The 23334-nt window shown below is 38.8% G+C and overlaps 1 protein-coding gene across 1 annotated transcript in view; it reads left to right on the top strand.

The window, feature by feature from the left end:
• Positions 1 to 1167: 1167 nt before the first annotated feature.
• The window catches only part of LOC103802534 (ribosomal protein S6 kinase delta-1-like), a gene marked incomplete at both ends in the record, with an annotated part of 36468 nt that continues 14301 nt past the window's right edge, over positions 1168 to 23334 (top strand). Inside the window, 6 exons of the mRNA XM_009075017.1 lie at positions 1168 to 1203; positions 5610 to 5730; positions 14815 to 14930; positions 16915 to 17008; positions 20545 to 20604; positions 21403 to 21765. Coding sequence (XP_009073265.1) covers positions 1168 to 1203; positions 5610 to 5730; positions 14815 to 14930; positions 16915 to 17008; positions 20545 to 20604; positions 21403 to 21765 — 790 coding nt within the window. The remainder of the gene's footprint in view (positions 1204 to 5609; positions 5731 to 14814; positions 14931 to 16914; positions 17009 to 20544; positions 20605 to 21402; positions 21766 to 23334) is intronic.

Genomic DNA, 23334 nt, shown 5'->3' with positions numbered 1-23334 from the left:
TTTTAGGAGATGGCCAGAGTAGGTAACACTTCTCTTTTCTGTCTTGCCTCCCCCAAAATGTGTGAAAGATGACAGTGGCTGGGCTGTGTAGTAAATGATGTTATGAAATCCGGGAGGCTTTGGCAAGGATTCTTGAAAAAAGGAAGGGAGGAAGAGAGCTAGTTTGTGGGGAATATGAGGGGTATGATATTGTCACTTAGCAAGAGGGTAGATTCAGCAGCAGGATGGTGTGAGAGTCTCTGGGGTGCAAGGAGTGTGGACTCCTGGTGCTTGTCTGTATGCATCACCTCTTCAGAGCATTAATTATTCTGGGGTGTGTCACTGTGAGGATAGCCCCAGTTGGATTGAGAGTGCCCGATTTTGCTTTGGCTAACAATAGACTAATTATTTTGTTAAACAGCTTTGGCTCTTATAATGAAGAATATACTGACTTGCACAAGATAATTGCAGTTATGAATTAAAGATGTATTTGTTTGCTTTGTGTGTTTGTGTAAATATGCTCTTACTGCTGTTTAGAAGACCAATACAAAACTTGGATTACAAAGGTGATCAATATTTATTTAAAGCAAAAAAAAATCCTGACGAAATACAGCATTCTTTATGGTGTGCAGCCAAGCCTCATTTTCACTGCAATTTTCCCCTGGACAAAGTCATTTATAATTAATTAGGCAAAGAGTGTTTAAGGAAAAACAGATATGCAAGGATAGAGTCAGATGTGTCTGTGCACTGATGGTTGTAGTAAAGTGTAAATAGTGCCTTAGTAAATGCAAACCCTCATAGTCACAGTGAGGTTGTGTGCAGCTTATATTAAGCCAAGTAGCCTTAATGAGCTCCACTTACTGGGAGTAATGTGATATGAATTAATAGGAAGAGACTGGAAAGATGATGGGGGATGTGCTCTACAAAGCTTTGTTTTGAGAGATGTCTTCGGTGCCTTTTGCCTAGAATATACATGTTTATTTTCAGTCATGACTGACTTGCTGCTGAAGTACCTCACTGTGTTGCATTTCGATATTAGACTTCTCCAAAGCTACATGAAAACTTTTCTGTGGGTAGAGGAACATGCAGTTGTTTGTCTTTTTCCAGATTTTTCTCTTCAGCAGCAAAGCCTTGTATGTTACTCTCCAACTTCCAAACTGTTTAAACAAGATTTGTTTTCCTTTTCAGATTGTTTCAAGAAAAAATCCAGAGGATGTCCAGGAGGTAACGGTTTAAACTTGTGCAAATGTCTTCATGTGTCACACCATGCCTTTTGAAGCATCTTTGATATAATGTAGCAGTTTCTGTGTGTTTTGTCCTCCTAATTGAGCAAACAGTTTTTGCATGTTTTCATTTGTCTTCAGCTTTCATGGTTGAAAACGGTAGCTAGTGTAACATGTTGCATTTCATCCCTCAGTGATGAATCATGACTTGAAACAAAGTCTTAGGGAGTAAAGTGTCTTTTGATGACAAAACTGCTTTGATAATTTTGCAAGCTCTTTTCTCAGGGCTGGAATTGGCAAATTGATGGTTACTTAACTCCTACTGGTAAAATTAGAGATCAGTCCACAATTCAAGTCTTAGGTCTCAGCTGTAGGTACTCTTTTCCTCTTTAACCAATACTTCACTGAAAAGCCTTCACCATTACTGTCTGTTAGTGAAGAGGGAAGATGGAGGAGCATAGGAGTAGTTGAGAGATTAGATTCAACTCATATATTATGCCTGTCTCTCTGGGGCTCCTTTAGTATTTTCCAGTGATATACTTTGATAAAACTTTAAAATTGCTTACTCTTTGACTCTTCTGTAAAGGCTGTAAATAAGGGTCTGCTGTATTCTTGTGCCTCTGAAATACCTGAAAAGTCTCTCACAGGAGCCATTTATTGAGACAAAAAAGTACATCACGTGTGTGGGGTTTGGATTTATTTTTTTTTTCCTAGTTTAAGAAGCCTTTTTTCTCCTCTTGATTTTTTTTTTTTTTTCCCCTGGACTAATGACTTGACGTGGATACTATTATACTATGCACATGCAAAATCTTTCTTCAAAAGCACAACCTTACGGCTTTTCAGGCACTGTGTAACGTATGCATATGTTCAATTTCTGGTGCAGTCTCTTACTACAGTTGAGAATCTGCATAGTTAATGAAAGACAGCTCATAAATTAACTCATTGCATCTCTGTGTGGTCAGACATGAGTTACTGATTAGTGGCTTGACAGAGGCGAGAGTTGGCTAATATACCTAACACCTCTTTATCGCATCCTTCTTTGAAATCTCCAGAATCAGACAAGCTTGAGCAGTCATGCTTTGTGCATTTTTTTTAGCTCTGGAAGATTAAAATGGCCTATCAGAATCAGAGATGATCATGGATCTAGTTTTAGAACTGCATTACAGTAGTTTGTAGCTTCCTGTTCCCCTTTTCCAGGGAGACTCCTGAATTGAGCCTATCTATGAGCACATTCTGCCTTTACCTTAATCTTCATTTGTGAGGAAAACCACTTTATAGCAGCTGTTGATGAGCCCATTCATCAGAAAAATATATTGTGTTTTTTCAGCTAGAGTATTGCATGAACATGTGTTAAGTAGTTTTGACACAGTAGCAAAACCGTATCTTCTAGTCATTGCTTTGGTTATTGCTTTGAGCTGTGACTGTAGGTTAGCCATGCAGAGTTCCACACTCTCTAGACAATAAGAGGACATAAATATGTTATGAGCTTGTTGATGGCTACCCTTTTTCACCCTTCATTGTACCAAATTAATTATTTTACATGTGATGGGATGTTAGGCGTGGGTGTTTCTGTTTTAAGCAAGCATCTGATAATACTTAGTTATTAAAAGGAATATCCTAGATGGTAGTTGCCATAAGGGTGAATTGTGATCAGGAAGCCCCATACATTGGGAGCTTTTCTGTTGCACTGGCTTCTTAGGATGAAAAAAGAATTGTGTGCAGCCTTTGAAAGAAAAACAACATGCTTCTAACCTACTTCCACTGAAAATAAAGTTACCCTGGTTTTCCAGAATGCTCAGTTAGAAATTCAGTAGACAAATTATCTGTGACAGCCAGCCTGTTGCTTTGTGGTATGTCTCATGCAACCCCCTTCCCATACCCATGTAGGACCACTTAGCTGTGCCTGCCTCCTCATTCAGAAATCTCTTAATGTCACTGCTGTAATGTTAATACATATATTACATGTGTACAACCGCACATGTGTGCTGTGACCTCAGCTCTACTTGCCAGCTTTCTGTCATAGCTTTTAACTGCCCTTTGGGGTGCCCTTAACAGCACCTTTCCCACTGCAGCCAGTTACAATTCAATGTAATCCCAGCTGTTGATGTTTGGACAGGAAGGAAAATGTAAGGGCTTCCTTCTCAAAAGGATGAAGGAAATTAACATGCAGTTTTGTGTGGAAGAATTAGTAGATACAGAAAGGCCAAAGGACTTTATTTCCGTGCTTCTGGGGACTGATGGTGGCAACATGGTGTGTGAAGCAATTGCAGCTAGGGTAGTCTTGTGTGGTTTTTTTTGCTTATTCAGGGAGGAAAAAGGCTTGTTCACTGTGGAACAGATGAGTTGAATGAGTTAATAGAGATCTACTGGCTCTAGCCATGACAAGCACCTTATTGTGTTACAAGTCCAGCATATGTTTTATGATATACTTGCTGTGCTTCACTGGGCTTCAAAGTACAGTGTGTCCTTCCTCCAAATCTAATGAGTATGTTAGAATGGGAACTTTGCTAACTTAGCTGAGCCACGTGCATGCAAAGGCATGTTTTCCATGAGCTTGTGAAAGGCTTGAGGATTGACTGCTTTTTGATATGCAAGTTACTTATGGATATTTATTTTTTTCCTCTTGGATATTGGATGATCACTTGCTGCAATAAAAGTGATGCTTTATTAGTAGTCTGGAATCTCTTGCTGTTATTTTCTGGCAGTTTTTCACATGGTCTCCATGTACTGACAATACAGTAACTTGATATTTAAAGAGTTCACCATCTTAAGCAATTTTATGTTCTATATGCACACTGCTCAAGAAGTGCTAATCATCCACTTTCTAAATATTGGATTAGATAGAAGTACAGCATTGAAAAAATGAACTGTTTCTGATAGCAAAATGATTAGTTTGCCTTCTGGAGATTCCTCCATTGTGCCTTGAACTTCAGTAAGTACCAGTCATAATTTAGTTCTGAAAATGTGTGCCAATATGTGGGTCTGAATTAGGACTGCTAGTTTCAGTAGAGCTGAGTTTATAAGGTGGGTAGAGTGTTGTCATACTACTAAAGCTTTGCAAATCCAGTCTTAACAGGCCTCTTGCCTTATACCTGCATTCTACTGTAGATAAGACTTGCATCTGCTGAAACTTAGAAGGCCTCTGATCTTAGTGTTTAGAAAAAAACCCCACCAAACCAAACTCATCCAAAACTCCAACAAAACAGCAGCAAAAATGCTCTATATCTAACATTCTTCCTTAGCTCTAAATTGGGTTTCCTTGAGAAAAGTACTTTTCCAGTCATGGTTGCTCATGAGAAGGCAGCCTGTTAAGTCAATCGGAAATATTTGAAATATTTTAAATTGTGGTTAGTTGTATGAAGCTAATTGAGACATTTGACTGATGCAACAGTAGAATCAACTGCTGAATGCATTGCAGTCTCTCTCTTTTTTTTTTTCTTCCTCATGTTCTACTTTAATCACTTTACATTAGTGTTGAGGTTTATTATGATGGCTTAGTGAGTCTAACCAAAAATGAGGTCAGGATATAAAGTGTCTTTGTGAATTTTTTTTTTCATCTGATAGCAAACTTGTTAGCAGTCAAGTGTAAACTTTATTGTTTAGTTCTTTCCTTGGCGTGATTTTCCTTTTGCATTCTTATCCTTCCTTGAATGGAAAGAGTAGAAAGAATGGGATGGAAGAAGGATAAGGTAGATACTTGACTGAGAGATGACTACTTCTTTCTGGAAAGGATAGGTCAGGAAAGGCTAGTCTAACAAACCAGTGCTGTCTTTGCATTCCTGAAGGTGAAGGTTTTGTCTACATTACAAAAGGGTTATACTAATTTTTTGATCAGTGTTATTACTTAAAAACCATTTAAAATGGGGGCTTGGATTTAAATCTGATCAGCATTTTACATACACAATTTAGGAGCTGTTTTGTAGTCCTGGGTGTTTAATGTGCTGTCCTTAAGAATCCCTTACTTGTATTGATTTCTATTCCATCATTTTCTCTTTTGTTGTGTCTCTTCCCCACACCTGCAGCTGCTCCAAGCACAGCGTGCTGTTGAGTGTTGGATAGTGCAACACTCCTCTCAGCATTTTTTCCTCTTGTATTGGTTCCCTGTGTAGGTCTGGATCTGTGTGTGACTGAAGCAGTGCTGCCTTTGCCCTCTCTGTTTCCTTCTTTCAGCTTTTACTTTATATTTTTTCTATGCACTGTAGTGTTGTTAGCCAAAATGGGGATTTGGGGACAGATAATGACCATTCATTTTAATGGTTTTTACAGTTGGCAGTTCAGATGGTATATTTTTGTTAAACATATTTGCTGAAATTAGTGGTGCTTACGTGCTTAAAAAATGTATTTGTGGTGTGATGCAATGTGAACAATGAACCTCAGTAATCCTTCTTTCCTGTTTCTCTGCCTCAGATAGTCGTTTGGAAGAGATACAGTGACTTTAAGAAACTCCACAAAGATCTCTGGCAAATTCACAAAAACCTGTACAGACATACAGAGCTCTTTCCACCTTTTGCCAAAGCAATAGTATTTGGTAAGCATAATTTCTTCCTGACCTGCTGAAATTCTTTGATAGCTCAATATTTATAAATACATCTTGTTTTTCAGCTGGATGGAACTTTCTCCCGTGTACTTTTGCTACCCAACTTACTTCTAGGTGTGCTGGTATCATAGCTTGAGACTTTTATGTATCTTTTTTTGACAGGGTTAGTTATGTCCTTGCTTCCATGTTAGACATGGTAGCTCAGGTATCTATTGATGTATATGTTTTGTGTCTTTACAATATACATTCCCTGTTTTCAGGACCATGAAGTCTGTATTAGATTTGTGAACATCACTTGAACAATGAACAGTTTTTCATGTGTAAGCTGTTTGATTTCTAGTGATGAGTTATAGTAAAGTATCAAGTTGTTGTTACAGAGGAGAAGTTTTTTTACTTTAGGAGTTTGATTGCAGTTGTCAATTTTATCTGGCTAGGCTTTTGAGATCAGTTACCCATATAGAAGTTCACTATTTTGCCAGAACGAACTGCAAGAGGATTGTGACTCTGCAGGAGAAACAGCTGGCAAAAAGGAATTTAGTACTTAAAAGCCAAAGGTCTTAACTTATTCCTGATGTATATGTCATCATGAATGGGCTAGAGGTGAACTTTCAGTAGTGTGACTCTATATAGAATTCCACCTGCCACAACTTCTTTTACTGGTACTGTGTTTATAAAATAAACATTTTTAGTGCATATTCTAATCAGTACGGACTGGTACTGATTTCTTGGTGTATGTGTGTATCACACAAGATCCATTGGGATTTTAAGCAGTTTTCAAAATTTTTTTAATATGTTCAGCTTGTTTGTCATCTTTTTTTGCATGCATCTACTGCATGCTTTATGTTTCTGAGGCATTTCTAAGGTGTTGCTAACTGTCCAGAATAGGTTTGGTTCTTTTTTTGGTGTGCATCTAACCATCTGCTTTGGTCTTTTTCTCAAGCATTTTAAAGCTTGTTTTTTTTTTTTTTAAGCTGTCCAGTAATTGTCTGATATTGCTTTACATGCAGCATTTGGTTTGGTTTTGGATGAGCTTTTTATTTTCTAAAGTGCTTTTGGGGTTACCAAGGCATTTCCATGGCATTTCAGAGTTGTTTTAGTGCATTATTTTTTTTTTAGAGCATTTGGTCTGGCTTTTTTTCTGGTGGTGGTAGCTTTTGGCATGCCTCTCCCACATGCTCTCTTCCCCTCCCCCCCAAGTTTCTGATATAGATTTCAGACATTTTTTGCTGTGTTTTTTTATTCCTAAGACATGACTGTGGCACTCGTTGTGTCCAGGATTCATGTGGGGGCTTTTTGGTGTGAGTGTATCACACAATTTTCTGTGAGTTTTAAGTTCCTAGTGTGACTGGGATTTTTTTGGCATGCATCTACCAGTCTGCCACTTAATTTTCGAGTATTTCCAAGGCATTGCTGACAGTCCAGAATGTGTTTGGTGCTGCATTTATGATGTGCTCTTCTCTGCTGTGGTTTTTGGCAGGTTTTTCAGTTTTCAAGGCGATGTTGGCATTTCCATGGCACTTAGTTTCAGTGTGTATGGTGTTTTTTAAGCACCCAGTCTGTGGTGGTTGTGGTGTTTGTGTTTTGGTTTTAGGGTTTTATTGGCATAGTTTTCAGCATCCAGCATGTTTGGTGTTTTTTGGCAAACATCTACCATGTTCTCTCTTCTTAGGCAAAGTTTTTGGTGTGAATTCTATGCTCTTTTTGGCAAGGTTTTTGGTTCCTAACAGATTGCTGCAGCATTTTAATGTGTTCTTTTTTTTTTTTTTGGTGGGGTGTTGTGGGTTTTTTTTTGGCATCCAGGATTTCTTAGGTAAAGCTTTTTTTTATGTATATGCTGCAAGTTTTAAAGCATTTTTCAGCATTTTTTAGCAAGTCCATCATGTTTGGTGCTTTTGGCATGGATCCTATGGTGTGCTTTGTGAGAATTCCTGAAACATTTCTAACTGTATGGAATGGGTTTGGTGATGCTTTTTAGCTTGTTATTTTTTGTTGAGCTTTTTAAAGTGTCCAACTTGAGTTTAGATTTTTTTTGCATGCATTTACCAGCTGGAATTATTGTACATGTTAATAGGTTTCAAGAACTCAATGTGTTTGGTGTGTTATAGGCACAAATCGGTCATATGGTCTTTTTGGAGTGTTATTTTTTTAAGGCTTTTTGGCTTTTAAGACATTTTTGTTGGACTTTTTGGTTTGTGAGGTGGTCTTGGCGTTACTAAGGCATTTCCAAGTTGGGTTTGTGGTTTTTTTTCTTTTTTTTTTAAAGCATCCTGCTTGTGTTATGTTTTTTTATATGAACTCTTTGTGTGGTGTTTAATGTCCAGCATGGTTGGTGTTTTTTTGGCATGTGCTCTCTTTTTTGGCAAGGTTTCCAGGGCATATTTTGAGCAATTTTAGGTGTGGTTTTGATTCCTAGGGCATGGCTATGAGACTATTTCTGTCCAGGATTTCTTTGGTGGTTTTTTTTGGTGTACATATATGATAGGATTTTTCAGTGTGTTTTAAGAGTTATTCAGTGAGTTTTTTTGTATGTCCAGTATATTTGGTGGATTTTTTAGCATGCTTTTGCCATGTGCAATTATTGAGCATTTTAATGGGGTTTTAATCTCTGAACATGTGTTTGGCATTTTTTTTGGCATGAAGCTGCCACATGCTCTTATTTTTGGTTTTTAATGTGGTCTTTGGCAGACTGTTCAGTTTCTAAGGTGTTTTTGGACAGGCTTTTCAGTGTCTAAGGCATTTTGGGTTTATTGAAGCCTTTCCATGGTGTTTACAAATTGATTTAGTGTGGTGCTTGTTTAATTTTTTGGTTTTGGTCTTTTTTAAATTTATGTTCAGCCTGTATTTGTGGCATTTCTGTGCACCTCGTCTGGTATTTAGTGTCCAGCCTGTTTGGCATTTTTTTGAATGCATCTTCCATGTGCTCTGGGTTTTGCATATTTTTTTGGTGTGGGTTTTGGTTCCTACAGCATTGTCACGGCATGTTTGGCTTTACTGTAATGGTGTGTCAGTGTCCAGCATGTTTGGTGTCTTTTGGCATGAGTTTCTCATTTGCTCTTATTTTTTTTTTGCCAAGGTTTTTGCACCGTTTCTTTGGATTGTTTTTGTTTCTCAGGCATTACTGCAGTGTTGGTTTCCATTGCCATGCTGTTTCTAATATGTTTTGGTGGGTTTTTTAAACACACAGCACACTCAGCATGGGTTTGGCTTTTTTTCCATCCTGCTACCACATGGGTTTTTTGTGTGTTCCATATTGCTTTAGCATTTTTAGTGTTCAGCATGTTTGGCTTTTTTTGGCATGCATCTACTGCATACTTTTGTCTATGTGCACATTTGCCATGTGTTTTACATGTTTTTTTCTTTATTGTCATGCATGTTTTTGCATGTTTTGGATGTGTTGTGCATGTTTTGGCAACCAGACATCATTTGGTATGTTTTAGCATCTATCTAGTGCTGATTTTTGCAGGGTTTTTTGTGTGTAGCATTTTTAGCAGTGTTGGGCATGTGTCTAGAGCATTTTTTCCCATGTTTTCTGTGTCTCACATTGCTATATTTTAGCATCTAGCCAGTGTTTCATGTTTTTGGCATGCTTCTGTTGCATGTTTTTGCATATTTTTCCCTTTGTAATGATTTTAGCATGTTTTATCATCTTGTATATTTTTGGCATGAATCTATTACATGCTTAGCATGGTAGAACGTGCAGAAAAGCTTTTGTGCATCCTAGCATTTTTTCATGGGTTTTCTGTATTTTTACTTATTTTTTTTTCCTGTGTGATAATTTCTGTAAATACTTTGCTTTTTGGATGCAGTATGCTCTTTGGTGGGGTGTTGTTTTTTTCATGGTTTTGGTGGTTTGGTTTTGTTTGGTTGTTTGGGGTTTTTTTGGGTGTTTTTTTCTTGGCCAGTTACTGTTACTTTGGGATAGTCAAGCCTGTCAGTATGGACAGTGCCAAAATCGAGATGGTTTAGTCAGTCCTTTTCCCAGCCCTTTGTGTGGCAGCACTGTAAAACTGCCCAGGTCAGGGTTTTGTAGCCACGTTTGCAGGCCCTTCTTTGCCTTGAGTGATGGCCAAACTGTATGAAACTCCCCTCAGGCTGGAAAAGACGAATTTTCCTTTTAATGTTTCAGGACCAAATACTGACACAGGCTTGTGGTTTTTGCTACTTGGTGTTCGGTATTTATGACTGCTGCATGCAGGCATGGCACTGAGGTGCTTTAAAGACTATGCTAACAACAGAACAACTCTTGAGCAAGGTGAAGTTAGTTGAAAACCCAAGTCCAATCTGCCCCTGCAGCTCTGGGGGAGCCTCTGACTTAACTCCTTGTTGCATGGACCAGCTAAGTGAGGGGCAAGGAAGCTGAATTCTGATGCAGGTTTAGTGGTTCTCTGTGCAGAGCTGTGTAAAATTCCTGATGTAAATTGTCTTTCACATCAGCTACGTTGTACCCAGCTTTTATGCAATTTGTTTTTTGCTTATGTATGAAGTTGGAAGGGGGGTAAATTTTGCCCCTGTGTCAGAATGCGAGTGGTGATGGTTAAATAAAAGCTGTAGTATTAGTTTCATTCTGAGAATATTTTGTATTGGATTTACAGAGTAGAGTTGTCGCTGGACAAATAATTTACAAAGCTAATATTTTTAGAGCATAATTTAATTTCAGGTAGAGGATACGATAGCTATTCATAAGGGAGGAAAGAGAGGGGTAAAAAGAAAAGAAAGGGTGGAAGAGAGTAAGGACTTGTAATATCTTAAATAATTTTAAATTGCCATAAATGCAAATTAGCTGTTTTTACACTAGCTCTGAAAGCAAGGGAAGAATTGAGTATAATCCCTTCTGAAAAACATCCTTCTTCAATTGTATTTAGTGAACAAAAGTGACTGCAATGTACATTGTAGGAGAAGGGAATCCACAGAAATATTCAATGCAGTTATTTATAGAAAAAGCCCTTTGAAGTTAAAACTAAACAAAAATGAACCCCACTACATTTAAATGAAACTGAGCCACAGAAGAATACAGGAAAGTGGAGGTAATGTAAATGTGAATTTTAAATGATTGATGCATAGCTGAAAGGTACGGAACTATCTGATTCTTCAATTTAAGAATTATTTTTCAATTTACAGCATAAAATTATACTTCTACATGCAGTAACTCCCATGTGATTTATTTTTATTTAAAGCATTTAGCTTCAGAAAAGTCCTGGTAATTTTTTTTGTACTAGAGGAAAAATATAATCTTAGTAGATTTTGAGGTTTTGACAAACTTGTTTTCAGTCTCGTTCAGTTAGTGATGGACCACAAAGTCCATCTCTATTAAGAACTTTTGTTTCCAAGCTGCTTTAATGAAGCATTTTTGCAGCGTTTCTTCCCTGTGGTGATACTACATTTGTTGCAGCTTTTAAACTACTTACTAATTAGAATTGCCAGTAGTTGCTGGCAGCTTGTTTGGGTTTTTGGGTTGGTTTTTTTTTTGCTTATGTGTACTTAATATATGTACATATTGTTTTGCGGAGAGTACACTTTACAAAATGAGCATGGGTGGTTCTGACTTACTTGGAGTAGACATGTTAAACCTGAGCAGCATCTCCAGTTCAGTTTTCAGAGTTTCAGGAGATGGTGTGGAGAACTGAGATGTGTTTATAAACTAGTGTGTCTTGCTGTGCTTCCCTATTTCATGCAACTAGACTTGCAAGATCTACAGAGCTGAAGTGTGTTTTACACCACAGCTTTTGATAATTATAATGTACAAGTGTGTGTGTGTTTTTATGCAGTTGTAGTAGAGCTGCTTGCAGCAAAGCATGAGACTTGTTATGGGTGGGAAAAAGAAGTCATCTCACTTTTTCTGTAATTCATTTGAACCTTTTCCACCCATCTTACAGAAAAAACCCACAGTGAACTTGATCATGGGAATCTAAAATGTTCTAAAAATCCAGTTGTTAAATCGTTTCCAAATGGCTCTAATGCTATTATGATACCTGTTTCTGGGACATGATTACTGTCCTGCCCTAATATACATCAACATAATTTTTTCCATAAGTTCAAACTACTTTTTGTTGGATACTATGTACTCCTGTATTTTGACTGTATATTGCATTTTACCAAAATACTGGTCTACTCAGCATGTCTCATATCTAACAACTGCAGGAATGTACTCTAGTATAAAAAATACTACACCCCTCTTTCCCAACAAAAAAGAAACCCAAAAAACCCAGATACTGATAACTTGCTGGCAATGAGTCAGAAAGATGATTCACATTATAAAGCCCAGATAAAGATACTTTTTGTATATGAAAATACCAAATGAAGTAGCATATTTAAGAACTGAGTGTCAGGTACGGTAGGAAGTCTTGTGAGAAACTAAAGAAAACATGGACACAAACCTTGCTAGGTGTTTTGTTAAGTTCTGCTCCACAAAATTGTGAATTCACTTTACAGGAATTTACATTTGGTTTCCACATATGTGAGAAATTCTGAATGGATCATCACTGGAGGAACAGCAGAACTGTGCTAATGCATGTGTTATGTGCTAAGTTTGTAGTTGACACTTCTTAAAAACCCAAAATAGACATGATCCCTGTAATGAAGTTTACATGTGTCCGAGATGTAAGGAATAGTGGAAACAACATTGATTTAGATGCAGGATAACCTCCTGATGGAAGTGTTTGAAGAGTCAGCTGGCTTTGCAAGGACCTGTAAGCATCTCTTTGAGAAAGGTGGTAATGAAAGTGTTGAGCAATACAAGATTGCTTCGAAGTATGAAAAGGAAAGAGGGGGCAAGAGTTAGGTAGGATTGCCTGGGAATTAAAACTGCCAGGTAGTCTGTGAACAAACCAGTCCTGAGTTATGTTCTTTCTTCCCTCAAAGTCCTTTAGTTCTGTAAGTTGTCCTGATATTGTATCATGATGCTAATAAGCTGGAAAATGTGACAGTGACTAATGCTTCAATGGCTTTGTTTAGACATGTATTTTTTATTTAATTTTTTTAGCTCAGCTTCCTAAGAAACTAAGGCTTATGTAATTTCGCTGTCAGAATTGAACCTCTTGCTCATGTGGCAAACAGCAGCTAAATTTGAGAGTGAAAGCGGTTGCAAATGTAGTTATATTTCTGCAGAGTCTGTGAAATGGCAGCTGAATAAGAACAGAGTGTGTGATTTGGTGCTACTAAGTGCCAGGCAGGCTCAGGTCATATCCATGAGGTTTGTAGCTGCCTGGCAATAGGTGAGAGCATGCTGGTCAGCCTGGGAGTGCTGGTCCTGGTGTGTCCTGTCTGGAGCCCAGTGGAAGTACTGAGAAGATGTGGATAAAGAAAATTAGTTTGTATTGGGTTTGATGATGAAGTGGACCAGGGAGTGATTCTTAGGAAACAAGGGAAAATATCTTGCAAAATTACTTTACTGCAGAAGTTAGCCGTTTCTGGCATTGTTAGGTATTTACTTCTTCACAATTGATTTTCTGTTGCATTCTAACAGTTCTTGTGTTATTTTGTAGATTCATTTAACTGGCCCTTGCTGCTGTGCTTTGCTGAGGGAAGGGTTTTTTTCATGATGTCCTGTTTTGGATGGAATGAACCAAGAGCCCTAATGCACTCCCAGTGTTGCTCTGAAGACATAGGAAGTTTGATGAGCAGTTTAATAGAGCCTAATTTCAGTGTTGCCACTCAACGTGGTAGCACTGCTTTTACCTTCTTTCTGCTTGCTTGTTGCTCACTCTTTTGTGCAGCTGCTCATGTTTGCACAGCTGAAACGGCAGGGTGAGCAAGGCACGGAACCAATCCAGCTGAAAATTAGCTTTTCTTTTCTTTCATGGAAAAAAATAAGCCCCCAAAGCTTTGTTTGTGATCTTGTGAGTATGTGTGTGTCTTTTTAGTTTTATTTTCTTTTTTTCTGGTGCCGCATGGGCAGGAGCTATTTACTTGAAGAATTTCTGGAAAGAATCCTGCTTTGATACTTTCTTCTGGGATTATTTTTTGCTTGCTCTGAGTATAAATGAATTTTGCTTTTGTATTCCATGTTTCTTTTGTCCCCTTCAAAGGTTAATGCCACAGAGCTGTCACAGGTGGTTCTTATTTTTCTGATCATGCTGTTATAGCAATACTGTTTCTTGAACTTGTCTTCCCAGTCCTTTTTTTCCCTGTGCATAGCTGTTGCAATATCTGTTCTATTCTCCTCCAATTATTACTGTTAACCTCTGCCCTTTTTCTTTTGTAAACTTCTAACTATTTCAACAACAAAGTGATGTTGATATAAAAAGCTAAAATAAGTTGTGTGCGATTGTGAAGGATGTGAATTTAAGGTAGCAATCCAAGGGTTTTCTCCTGAGGAGCAAAACTCTTCAGGTGAACTGTGGGATTGTTTTTAAAGTTTGTTTTTTTTTCTAATTGGAATGTTTTGGGTGCTGGGTAGGGAAAAAGCAAGGATCATACATTGTAGTAAATGAGCTGCTTCCCAGCTCTCCTTACCTCTTGAATCCAGAAGGAGATGAGACCCTGTCTGCATGGAGCTACTTCAGAGGAAAGCTTCAGTGCCTGGTAGCAGGGCTTCACCATCTCCCCTACACTTTGTCTCCTCCATAAATGGCACCTTGGAATTGATGATCTGTTTGGGGGCTTTTAGCAACACTTTGTTTACTATCCGCTCATGTTGTGTTGTTCTTGAGAATATGTGAAGATTGCTCAGCTCCTTACAGGATTTGGGCAGTAATCAAGGCTGACACTGACTGGCATATTGTCAAATCGTGCATGTATCATTTATTGTTAGATAACACTGGACATCCGTTAGTGTCTCTTGGCTAATCAAGAATGTTGCCTCACATATTCTTACGCTGAGAGGGCGAAGGATTCTTGTCGTAGCTGCCAGCTTTCATCATCCGAGCGCATCGCAGAAGACGCGACTCTAGGGACAATTGAGAATAGGAAGTTTGAAGATTTGCTATGTTCTCCTGAAGCATTGGAGTGATTTTCGTAGACTCAGGGCATTGTCTCCAGAAGGTTGCTTTTGTCTTGGTTTTTTTCTTTTCGTTGAAGCTATGACTGCAAAATAAATGTGTAGCTCTTTCTAAAACTGTCAATCTATGTGTCTTCCAGGGCGATTTGATGAAACTGTAATTGAAGAAAGAAGGCAATGTGCTGAAGATCTCTTGCAGTTTTCTGCCAATATCCCTGCTCTCTATAACAGCAGACAGCTTGAAGAGTTTTTTAAGGTTGGTTAGTACTTGCAGAAGTATTTGCTTCTTACCGATGTGAATGTGCTGATTCTGATTTATTTTATGAACTGCAGAGTGACAGTGAGCTGATCTGACATGCTTTGTGGAGGCACTGGGAGTTTTCTGTTCACTCTAGAAATGTGGCTTTTAAAAAAAACCCATGCCACACCTCTACAAGGTGGAAAGTTTTACAGAAACTTCAGGTGAAGGGGTTTGAATTTTTTTTAATTGAATGGTGAGCAGAACTTGTGATGATAAATCCAGGTGTTCAGTGGGGTTGTAATAAAAGTATTGTCACTGTTTCTATATTTTAAGTAGGTGTTTTTAGCTTCGAACCAAAGAAGTGAAGGCTGTTTAGACTGTTTTCTTGTTATCTCTGATGGACTCAGGTCCATGACAACAAATTGGGCATATAACTGGTCCAATGTGCTGCTTGTACAGTGCTGTGAGAACCACTCTGCATAGCATATCTTAGGACAATACATTGATGCAGACTTCCTCTTTGTTACAGCTGAAACTTTTCAATAGTTCCTTCAAACCTCTTTATTTTCAGTAGCTTAGTTTAACTTTCTATGAACTCAAAAGCATAAATTTACATGTAACCATGATGATAACTCTCTAGAATTAGGGAAATGCTCATCTGGCTGAGATGGGACTTCAGTGTATTACTGTGTTAAGTATATTTTAAATGATACATGTACCAAAGCAAAATTACATCAAAGTGTAAAATTCTTCACTTGTTTTCATGATGAAGTTATTGTAATGTGCTTTAAAATACTTAAAATAATTTTCTTTAAGCTTTGGTGGCAACAATGAGTAGAAGAATGAGTTAGACTATTTTACCTTTCAGTTTATTTGCATTTTTTCAGTTCTTTGGAAATACTTCTGTCTTTTTTGTTACTTTTTCAGAGCTCAATTCCCCTCCTTTGCATAATAAAAATATCAATTTTAGCCTCTCAATGGACCTTTTCTGGCTTTACAAGGAAATGAATAAAACTAGAAAAACATTATTTTTTTTTAGGAGCAACTGTGCCTATAAGGGGATTTATGCAGTGAAGTAATTTAGGCTCATTTGTTAGCTAATGTGATGTCATGTGTTCCTGTAAGAGCACCTTAGGTTTTGGTCAAACACCAGCACAGCCCATGTCCTTTAACTCTGCTCATGGGTGTGTTTGTTCCTTTTCAGATTTTTGTTCAAATAGCTGTGTAGAGAGAAACTTGGACAATGAATTCTTAGAAACAACTGAAGGGAATGCTTTGTCTGTCTGTGTACTATAAACTCTGGAAGAATAAGCTGGCTAGTGTGAAAATGTGCTGAGCTAATTCAAGGCAGATCAGCAGTGCCTATTTGTAACACTGCCTTGAAAATGGTGCAGTTTCTGTTAGTTGCATGGACAGTGTACACCAGAGATGTGAAACAGAGATTTAAACAAAATAAATTATGTGGTTTCTAGTGCAGTTAAATAAATGTTTCTGTTGTTACTTCAGTTATCTTTGATTCTTTTCAGGCTTGGGAGGGAATAGTGTCCTCCTTGAGTCTTTGTCCAGTCGTCACTACCTTTGAACTCAAGATAGTGATCATGGGTGGGATATTAGTCCAGTGGACAAGCTCTCCTATGTGAGGGACCTGGTGAGCTTGGGAGCACCACTGAAGGTCTGCCATAAGAGAGCAGGAGTATTGTTGTTCTCTCCCTGTTTAATCTGGGTGTGCAGGTAAACCTGCTGCAGTCTGTATGGTTCAGAACTCTGAAGTTGCAGTGGGCTACCTGTTTAGGTATCTAGACAATCTGTGGGAACCAAACATGGCCTAACCAAAAGCCCTTGTTTAATTTTTCAGGCTTACATAGTTTAATTGAATGCATTAACTCTAAAGTAATGGAGCATTCACTGGTTAGGAAAGTTACTTTTGGCTATTACTTCTATGTAATGAGAATTACCAAAGCACAGCAACTAAATAATCCCTTTCCCTCTTTCCTTTCAGGGTGGAGAGGTCCATGATGGCTCTGAACTGATTGGTCCTGTTGAACCTCTGTCTGACTCTCTGACTGACAACCTGTCTGACTGCAGCTCTGAAGGTTTGCTTTCTTTTCTCATGTAGCTTCGTAGCATGATCTCTTTTAAAGCATCTCATAAATGGCAAGTTCCATGTTTGTTTGTGGAGCGTTGGCATCCAGTTTCTGTTTGCTTGGTATGGCAGCAGTGTCAGAGCTGGGATTAACAGAAGAAAAGTTGGGCTCAGCGGAGCTCTGTCTGCAGTTCTGGAAGTTTGCTTCTAAAGATGTACCTGCTGGCTTGGCTACCATGTGTAGAGTAATTTTAGTGGCACTTCACTTGCACTAAATAATAGTATAGCTGTAAGGAAGGGTCAGTCAGCCCAAATAAATACTGTACTGGGGCTTCTTGCCTACCTCTGGAGACTGAGCTAGCTTAAGCACCACTGTGTACCATGCAATCTTTTAGATATTTATGTATTTCTGAGTTATGCTTGGACCTCGTGATTTCTAAGAAATTCTTTCCCAACCTTGCAAGTCTTCATTTGGAACTGTTGTGCACTCATATATAAATACACATTATTATACAAACAGTTATTAAGCTTATTTTGGAGGGGATTTTTTCTTAACTACTAAATTTGCTCTGGTCTTTCTGGCATTGAACTTGCTTGGGTAAAACTCTGCTTGAAGAACAGAAACTGCTTGTGTTTTCTAAATGTGGTTGGTTTTTTTTTTCCTTGGTGTTTCCACTGGTATCTCTTTATGTCAATAATTGTGCTTTGTTGTACAATATATTCTTTATGGGATGTGAGCTTTGCATTTTATTTTGTAGTATTTTCTATGATGCTGATGAGCTAATGTCCTCACAATATTTTGTTCTGTGAAGGGAAAGGCATAGAGCTAACTAGTTTTAAAGGGGCCTAATTTCTGTGAAATTTAATATTCTGGGTTCTGACAATGCACTCACTTTACACTGTGCCTTATGAAAGGAAAAGTGCTTCTAAAAGTGCTTAATGTGAACATTTCTATTCTTTATTCACAAGGGCCTCATTTTTAGAAGAAGAAAACCACTTCCTTTATGTGAGATAAAATATTGAAAAGAAAAAAATGCTGTAAAGTAGAAAAATTCTTTGATACTCTTTTTCTGAATCAGCTGGAGTGCTTTTATGGGATACTTGCAATAACCATGAGCACAGGATTTCGAGATGCTGAATGTGACTTTTGTGGAGTTGGATTTTCTAAAAACCTGTGTGTCTTCCAGCTCATATGTTCTTACGTTTGAAGTGAGGTTTTGGTGCGGAGGAGACAAGGGACGGAGGAAACATCTGTCTTTAAGGCCTCTAGATGGCAGTGGCACTACTTGGCCTTGAGTCCTCTCCCTGCCTCTCCTCAGGGACTCCTGCCTGCATCTGATTTTTCCCAGTCTGGTTATGGTAGTTAACTGTGACTGTCTCTGTGTTAGTTTCTGTGAGCATTTCAAGGGCCTCCACGTGGACACTGCTCCTTCAAGCTGTTGTACTGAGAAGTATCAAACCCATTCATTAACAGGTGCTTCTGTTTGCTTATAAGGGTGTGTTCTGTTTTTTCACGTTTATCTGTTGTTTTCAGGCAAAGTTCATTTTGCAGAAGGTGTGCACGTTAATGGTAGAGGCTGCAGATTGATGGCAGTGCAAATGTTTTTGTACCAAGACAAGCAACGATTATCTTGCTTATAAAAGTGGTTTGGCAGTTCATGCTTTCATAGGAATCTGCTTTTCAAGAGGCTAGGTTTCCCAGGCTTTCCAACAGTTTTTGGAGATTGTGCTTAGTCCTCAGATACCTGGTGAAATTGCACAAGGCAGAGACAAGTACAGAAATTTATGTTCAATTTCAGCATCATTACACTCATCTAGTATTACTGACAAGCAGTCACTTTGTCTTCCTTGCTGGGTGCACAGGGTGATGTTCAAATGTCCAACTTCCTATCCATAAATCTTTCTATACCAATTACTAGAGTCTTTAGAGAACTTCATCAGGGAGTTCTTTTTTTTTTCTTTTTATATTCTCTTTTCTCCCCTCCTTCTATTTTACCATGTACACATCTTCCCAGGAATAAGCCTGTGCTCTTCAGACCCCTCCTACCTCATGAACTGGCTGGATGCTCTGTGGCTGTGGTTGCATGGTGCCAAATCTAGGCTCTAAACATGACCTTAAGATTGTTAGCTCAGGCTCTGTGCCATGCTAGCTGTGTTCATAAGCTTCTGATCAAGTTGGCTGCAAAAGAAGAGCAAATGTGCTTGGACTGTAGGGAGGGAAACTTGAGTCTGTCTTAAATCTGCTGTGTGGATGGGCTCTAATTCATCTAATCTGGATGACCAGAACACCTTTCCCACAACCCCCCAGCTTTTCCATTCATGCTCTCTAACTATACCTTTGGTCCATCAATCAACTCTGCTTCCACCACTTGATACCTCTAAATGTAATTTAATAAACACTCAGTCCTCCACACCCAAATTTGATATTGCTGTCCCTAAATTAGGCAGGAGAATGACTAATTAATCCTCTGTCTTCCTCCAGCTGTTCTGTTGTGAGTTTGCCTTCTTTCTTGCAGGATTTGGGGCTACACAGGCAGTTTTCTTTGCTGCATGGACACTTTGTTCTATGTCCCTCCCTTGAGAAGATCGAGGCATTGTCTTCTGTGCACCCTGTCCCTTCCTCTCAAATAGTCTTGTGTCACTAAGTATCACTGTCCCTTGCTTTTCAAAGACTGGCTGGTAATTTGTTCTTCTTTGTGTCTTTTTCCTCTCACTCATGCTAAAGGAAAAAGCAGTATTTCTGTGGTGCCTTCTTACTCCTTTTCCAAAATTTGTAAACTCTCTATAACTCTACAGTTGAAAAACGTAAAAGAAAGTTTGAGTTAGTTGCCTTTGAGTCACCTTCTTGCTACTGCCACATACTTTTTGAAGATGAGTCGCAAAACTCTACCTGGTAATGTGGATAAACTCTTGACTCTGATGCAGGAGAAAACAGACACCAGGTTTTACCTCAGAATTTACTCTCTCTGTGTGTACAAACAGCTAAATGTCTTGACCTCGTTGCCTATTTCATTGCCTCAGTGGGTACATGTGCCAAGGTGATAAAACAAACTGCTACTTGATATCCAGGTGGCACTGCCAAATTCATGGCTAGCTCCATATGTCTCATGCAGGGTACTATTCTGGAATGACATTTTTGAGACTGAAAGCTGGTTATTTTTTTTCTTGGTGTATAGGTTCTAGCCTTGAAGTCTTTTCTGTTTTAAGCCTCTTCAGCTGTAAATCAGCAGAGCAGTGAGAGATAGGGATTATAGTCCTGCTGCTATTGAAATTAGGTGAGTTGGAGTATGAGGTTTGAACTAGCCCTCCCCATGCAAGCACCCATGTTTTGGTTTTAAATCTTGGAAGCACTGAGAAATAGCAAATCTAATACCGCTGTCAGAGTTGTAATGGTGTGTTACCAAATAGCCAGTCAAAGAGCAGTTTGATATTATGTATTTCTACCTGTAGGAGGGTCATGCTCTTTTCATTTTGATGGCAAGTGAACATGTAATCTGTTACACAAAAGGACGTCAGAAACATTTTTGTCATTCTTGTCCCTTTCAGTTCGAAAGGATTTAACTGGGCTTGATGATGTGACGCTTACGAGCCAATCGGAATGTGGAGGTGAGATCTAGAAGTTGTTTCTGTTGCATTTGTGGATTTTAAATCATTGGAAAGTCATAATTGAGTGAATGCTTTTTGTGGACGCCAACCCTTATGGAATGAAATGGTGTATGTGTAAAATATCTTTGTTGCCATTTATTTCCAAATAACCTTGCAGAGTTTCTGTGGTTTAGTTACTGAAGGTCAGCTTGCATTAAGAATATACTGGCTTATGGCAAATGTAAAATGAAATGTGTTGGCTCAAATCTGAGTGCAAGCAGTGTAAAATAATTCATTTTACTGCATGTTAGCGATACAAGAAGGCTATACATGCTAGGTGTGAGTTGAGTGCTGCATGATACATAAGCTGACTACGTTAATTCAAACTCCTGATTTACTGCTTTTGCAGTGCTTTACCTTTCTGATCTAAAACAGTATGTTGGGATTTCTTGCAACAGTAATTTGGCTCTTGCTGATTGACTTTTTTAATAGCACTCAAACAGGAAGGGTTAGTTTTGTAATTTCGTGGAGCCCAGTGGTGAGCTGGCTTTGAAAGTTTAAGTTGGGTGTTTGATGTTGGTCTCTTTATTCCCAGTATTCAAAGAAAGACCAGTTGCTCTGCAGAGTTTGTAGTTAATTTTAGAAAACATATTTCTATAGGTACTAAAAAAATGTTAAGACAGCTTTACATGCAACGAGTTTCTGTACAGAGTCTCAGGAAGTGAAAAGCTAGCTAAATCTTTGGATGAGATAAAGAATTTTAAAGGCTCCTAAGCTATATGAGAAATCTAGGGTAACAGGTGTCTTTCTCACTTTCAGGCCTCTCCAGTGACAGTGACTTGATATCTCTGACAGTTGATGTAGATTCTCTTGCTGAGTTAGATGATGGAATGGCATCCAACCAAAGTTCTCCCAGTAGAGCTGTTGGCCTTTGCATTGCTTCTGAACCCCCAGTACAAAGCACTCTGGCACCTGAGCAGGAGTGGAGCAAACCCGAAGGAGAGAGGGAAAGTCATGGTTTGTTTACTGGAAGCTTAAAACCCAAGCCAGGCAAACAAGATTACTTGGAGAAAGCAGGCGAGTTAATAAAACTGGCCTTGAAGAAGGAGGAGGAAGAAGATTATGAAACTGCCTTAAGCTTTTATAGAAAGGGGGTTGATCTGCTTCTGGAAGGTGTTCAAGGTATGGATCTTCCCATTATGTTTGTCTTATCTGTGGTTATGTGTATTTGTTTATGGCATTTCCTTAGTTAACATCAGCTTACTGTGTTGCAAAGAGGTGATATGAATTGGAGAATGATGTGTGCGTGGCTCTCGTGTACTTGATAGCTGTGTGCATGTGAGAGAGAGAAGTCTTTCTAAGACTGAATGATAATTTAGAGTCTTGTCTTCCAAGTGCCAAATATCTCCTCTTTTAAAATTGCAGCACAACCTTTGACTTGCAGGTAAGTAGCAAAGTGCTCCACTTTTGCCTCTTTCCTTTTTATTACCTAGACATTAATTAATATGTGGCACTTACAGCACTGTTGAAACATTATTTAATTTACATGGTTAAGTGAGGATTAATTATCCCCATTTTACGCATGGGGAGAGACAGACTCAGGTTAACTTCCCAATCACAACGGGATTGGAACTACTCTTGGCTCACAGCCTCTTGCTTCTTCCACTGAACTATTCTCCTTTCCTAGTGTACTGGTTTGGGCTGGGGTAGAACTAACTTTATTCACGGTGGCTAGTACAGGGCTGTGTTGTGGATTTGTGCTGAACACAGGGTTGATAATGCAGAGATGTTTTTGTTGCTGAGAGCTCACACAGAGCCAAGGCTTTTGCTGCTTTCTGTGCTGCCACACTGGCAAGGAAATGGGGGCTGCGTGGGAGATTGGGAGGAGACACAGCTGGGACAGGTGACCCAAACTGACCAAAGGGATATTCCATACTATATGATATCATGCTCAGTATATAAGGTGTGAGAAAGAAGAAGGAAGGGAGGGACATTTGGAGTGATGGTGTTTGTCTTCCCAAGGAACCGTTACATGTGATGGTCCCTGCTCTCCTGGAGATGCTGAACACCTCCTGTCTTCGGGAAGCAGTGAATTAATTCCTTGTTTTGCTTTGCTTGCGTATGTGGCTTTGGCTTTCTCTATTAAATTGTCATTGTCTCAACCCGTGAGCTTTTCTATCTTTTACCCTTCTGATTCTCTCCCTCATCCTGCTGGTGGGGGAGTGAGTGAGTGGCTGCATGGGGCTTGGTTGCTGACTGGGGTTAAATCACAACACCTAGTGAAAGGGTACATGCAGACTTACATGCCTGCACTTCTAGAGGAGAACAGGATCTTCTTTTTATGTGAACACTTCGGTATGCTGATATATGTCTGCAAAAGCTGTTGTTAACAGACCAGATACAACTACATGCACATTTCTGTGGAGTCTCCTTGCAACTTGTCAATAAGGGAGCAATTTTTTCCCTTTCTTCTCTATTTCTTGAGAATCTGGAGTGATAACCTCATATATTTGCATTTTGTCCAACAATGGCTTAAAACTATAAAGCACAGGAAAAGATTTGTTCTTTCCTGGAGTGGACTCAAGGTCTGTGTATTGTGCTTCTGTCCCACACAGATGAAATGAGTAAGATTAGAATTGTGGCTTTGTTTGGCAGTACACAGCACAAGATGCATTATGCTGCTCCAGATCTGAACTTAAATGTTAATGTACCAAGGCACGCACAAGCAGAAGCCTTTGCTGCATCTCTGTG

The sequence above is a fragment of the Acanthisitta chloris genome, unplaced genomic scaffold, assembly GCF_000695815.1.
Source record: "Acanthisitta chloris isolate BGI_N310 unplaced genomic scaffold, ASM69581v1 scaffold27065, whole genome shotgun sequence".
NCBI classification, from domain to species: Eukaryota; Metazoa; Chordata; class Aves; order Passeriformes; family Acanthisittidae; genus Acanthisitta; species Acanthisitta chloris.
This window is presented reverse-complemented; position numbering and strand designations above follow the sequence as displayed.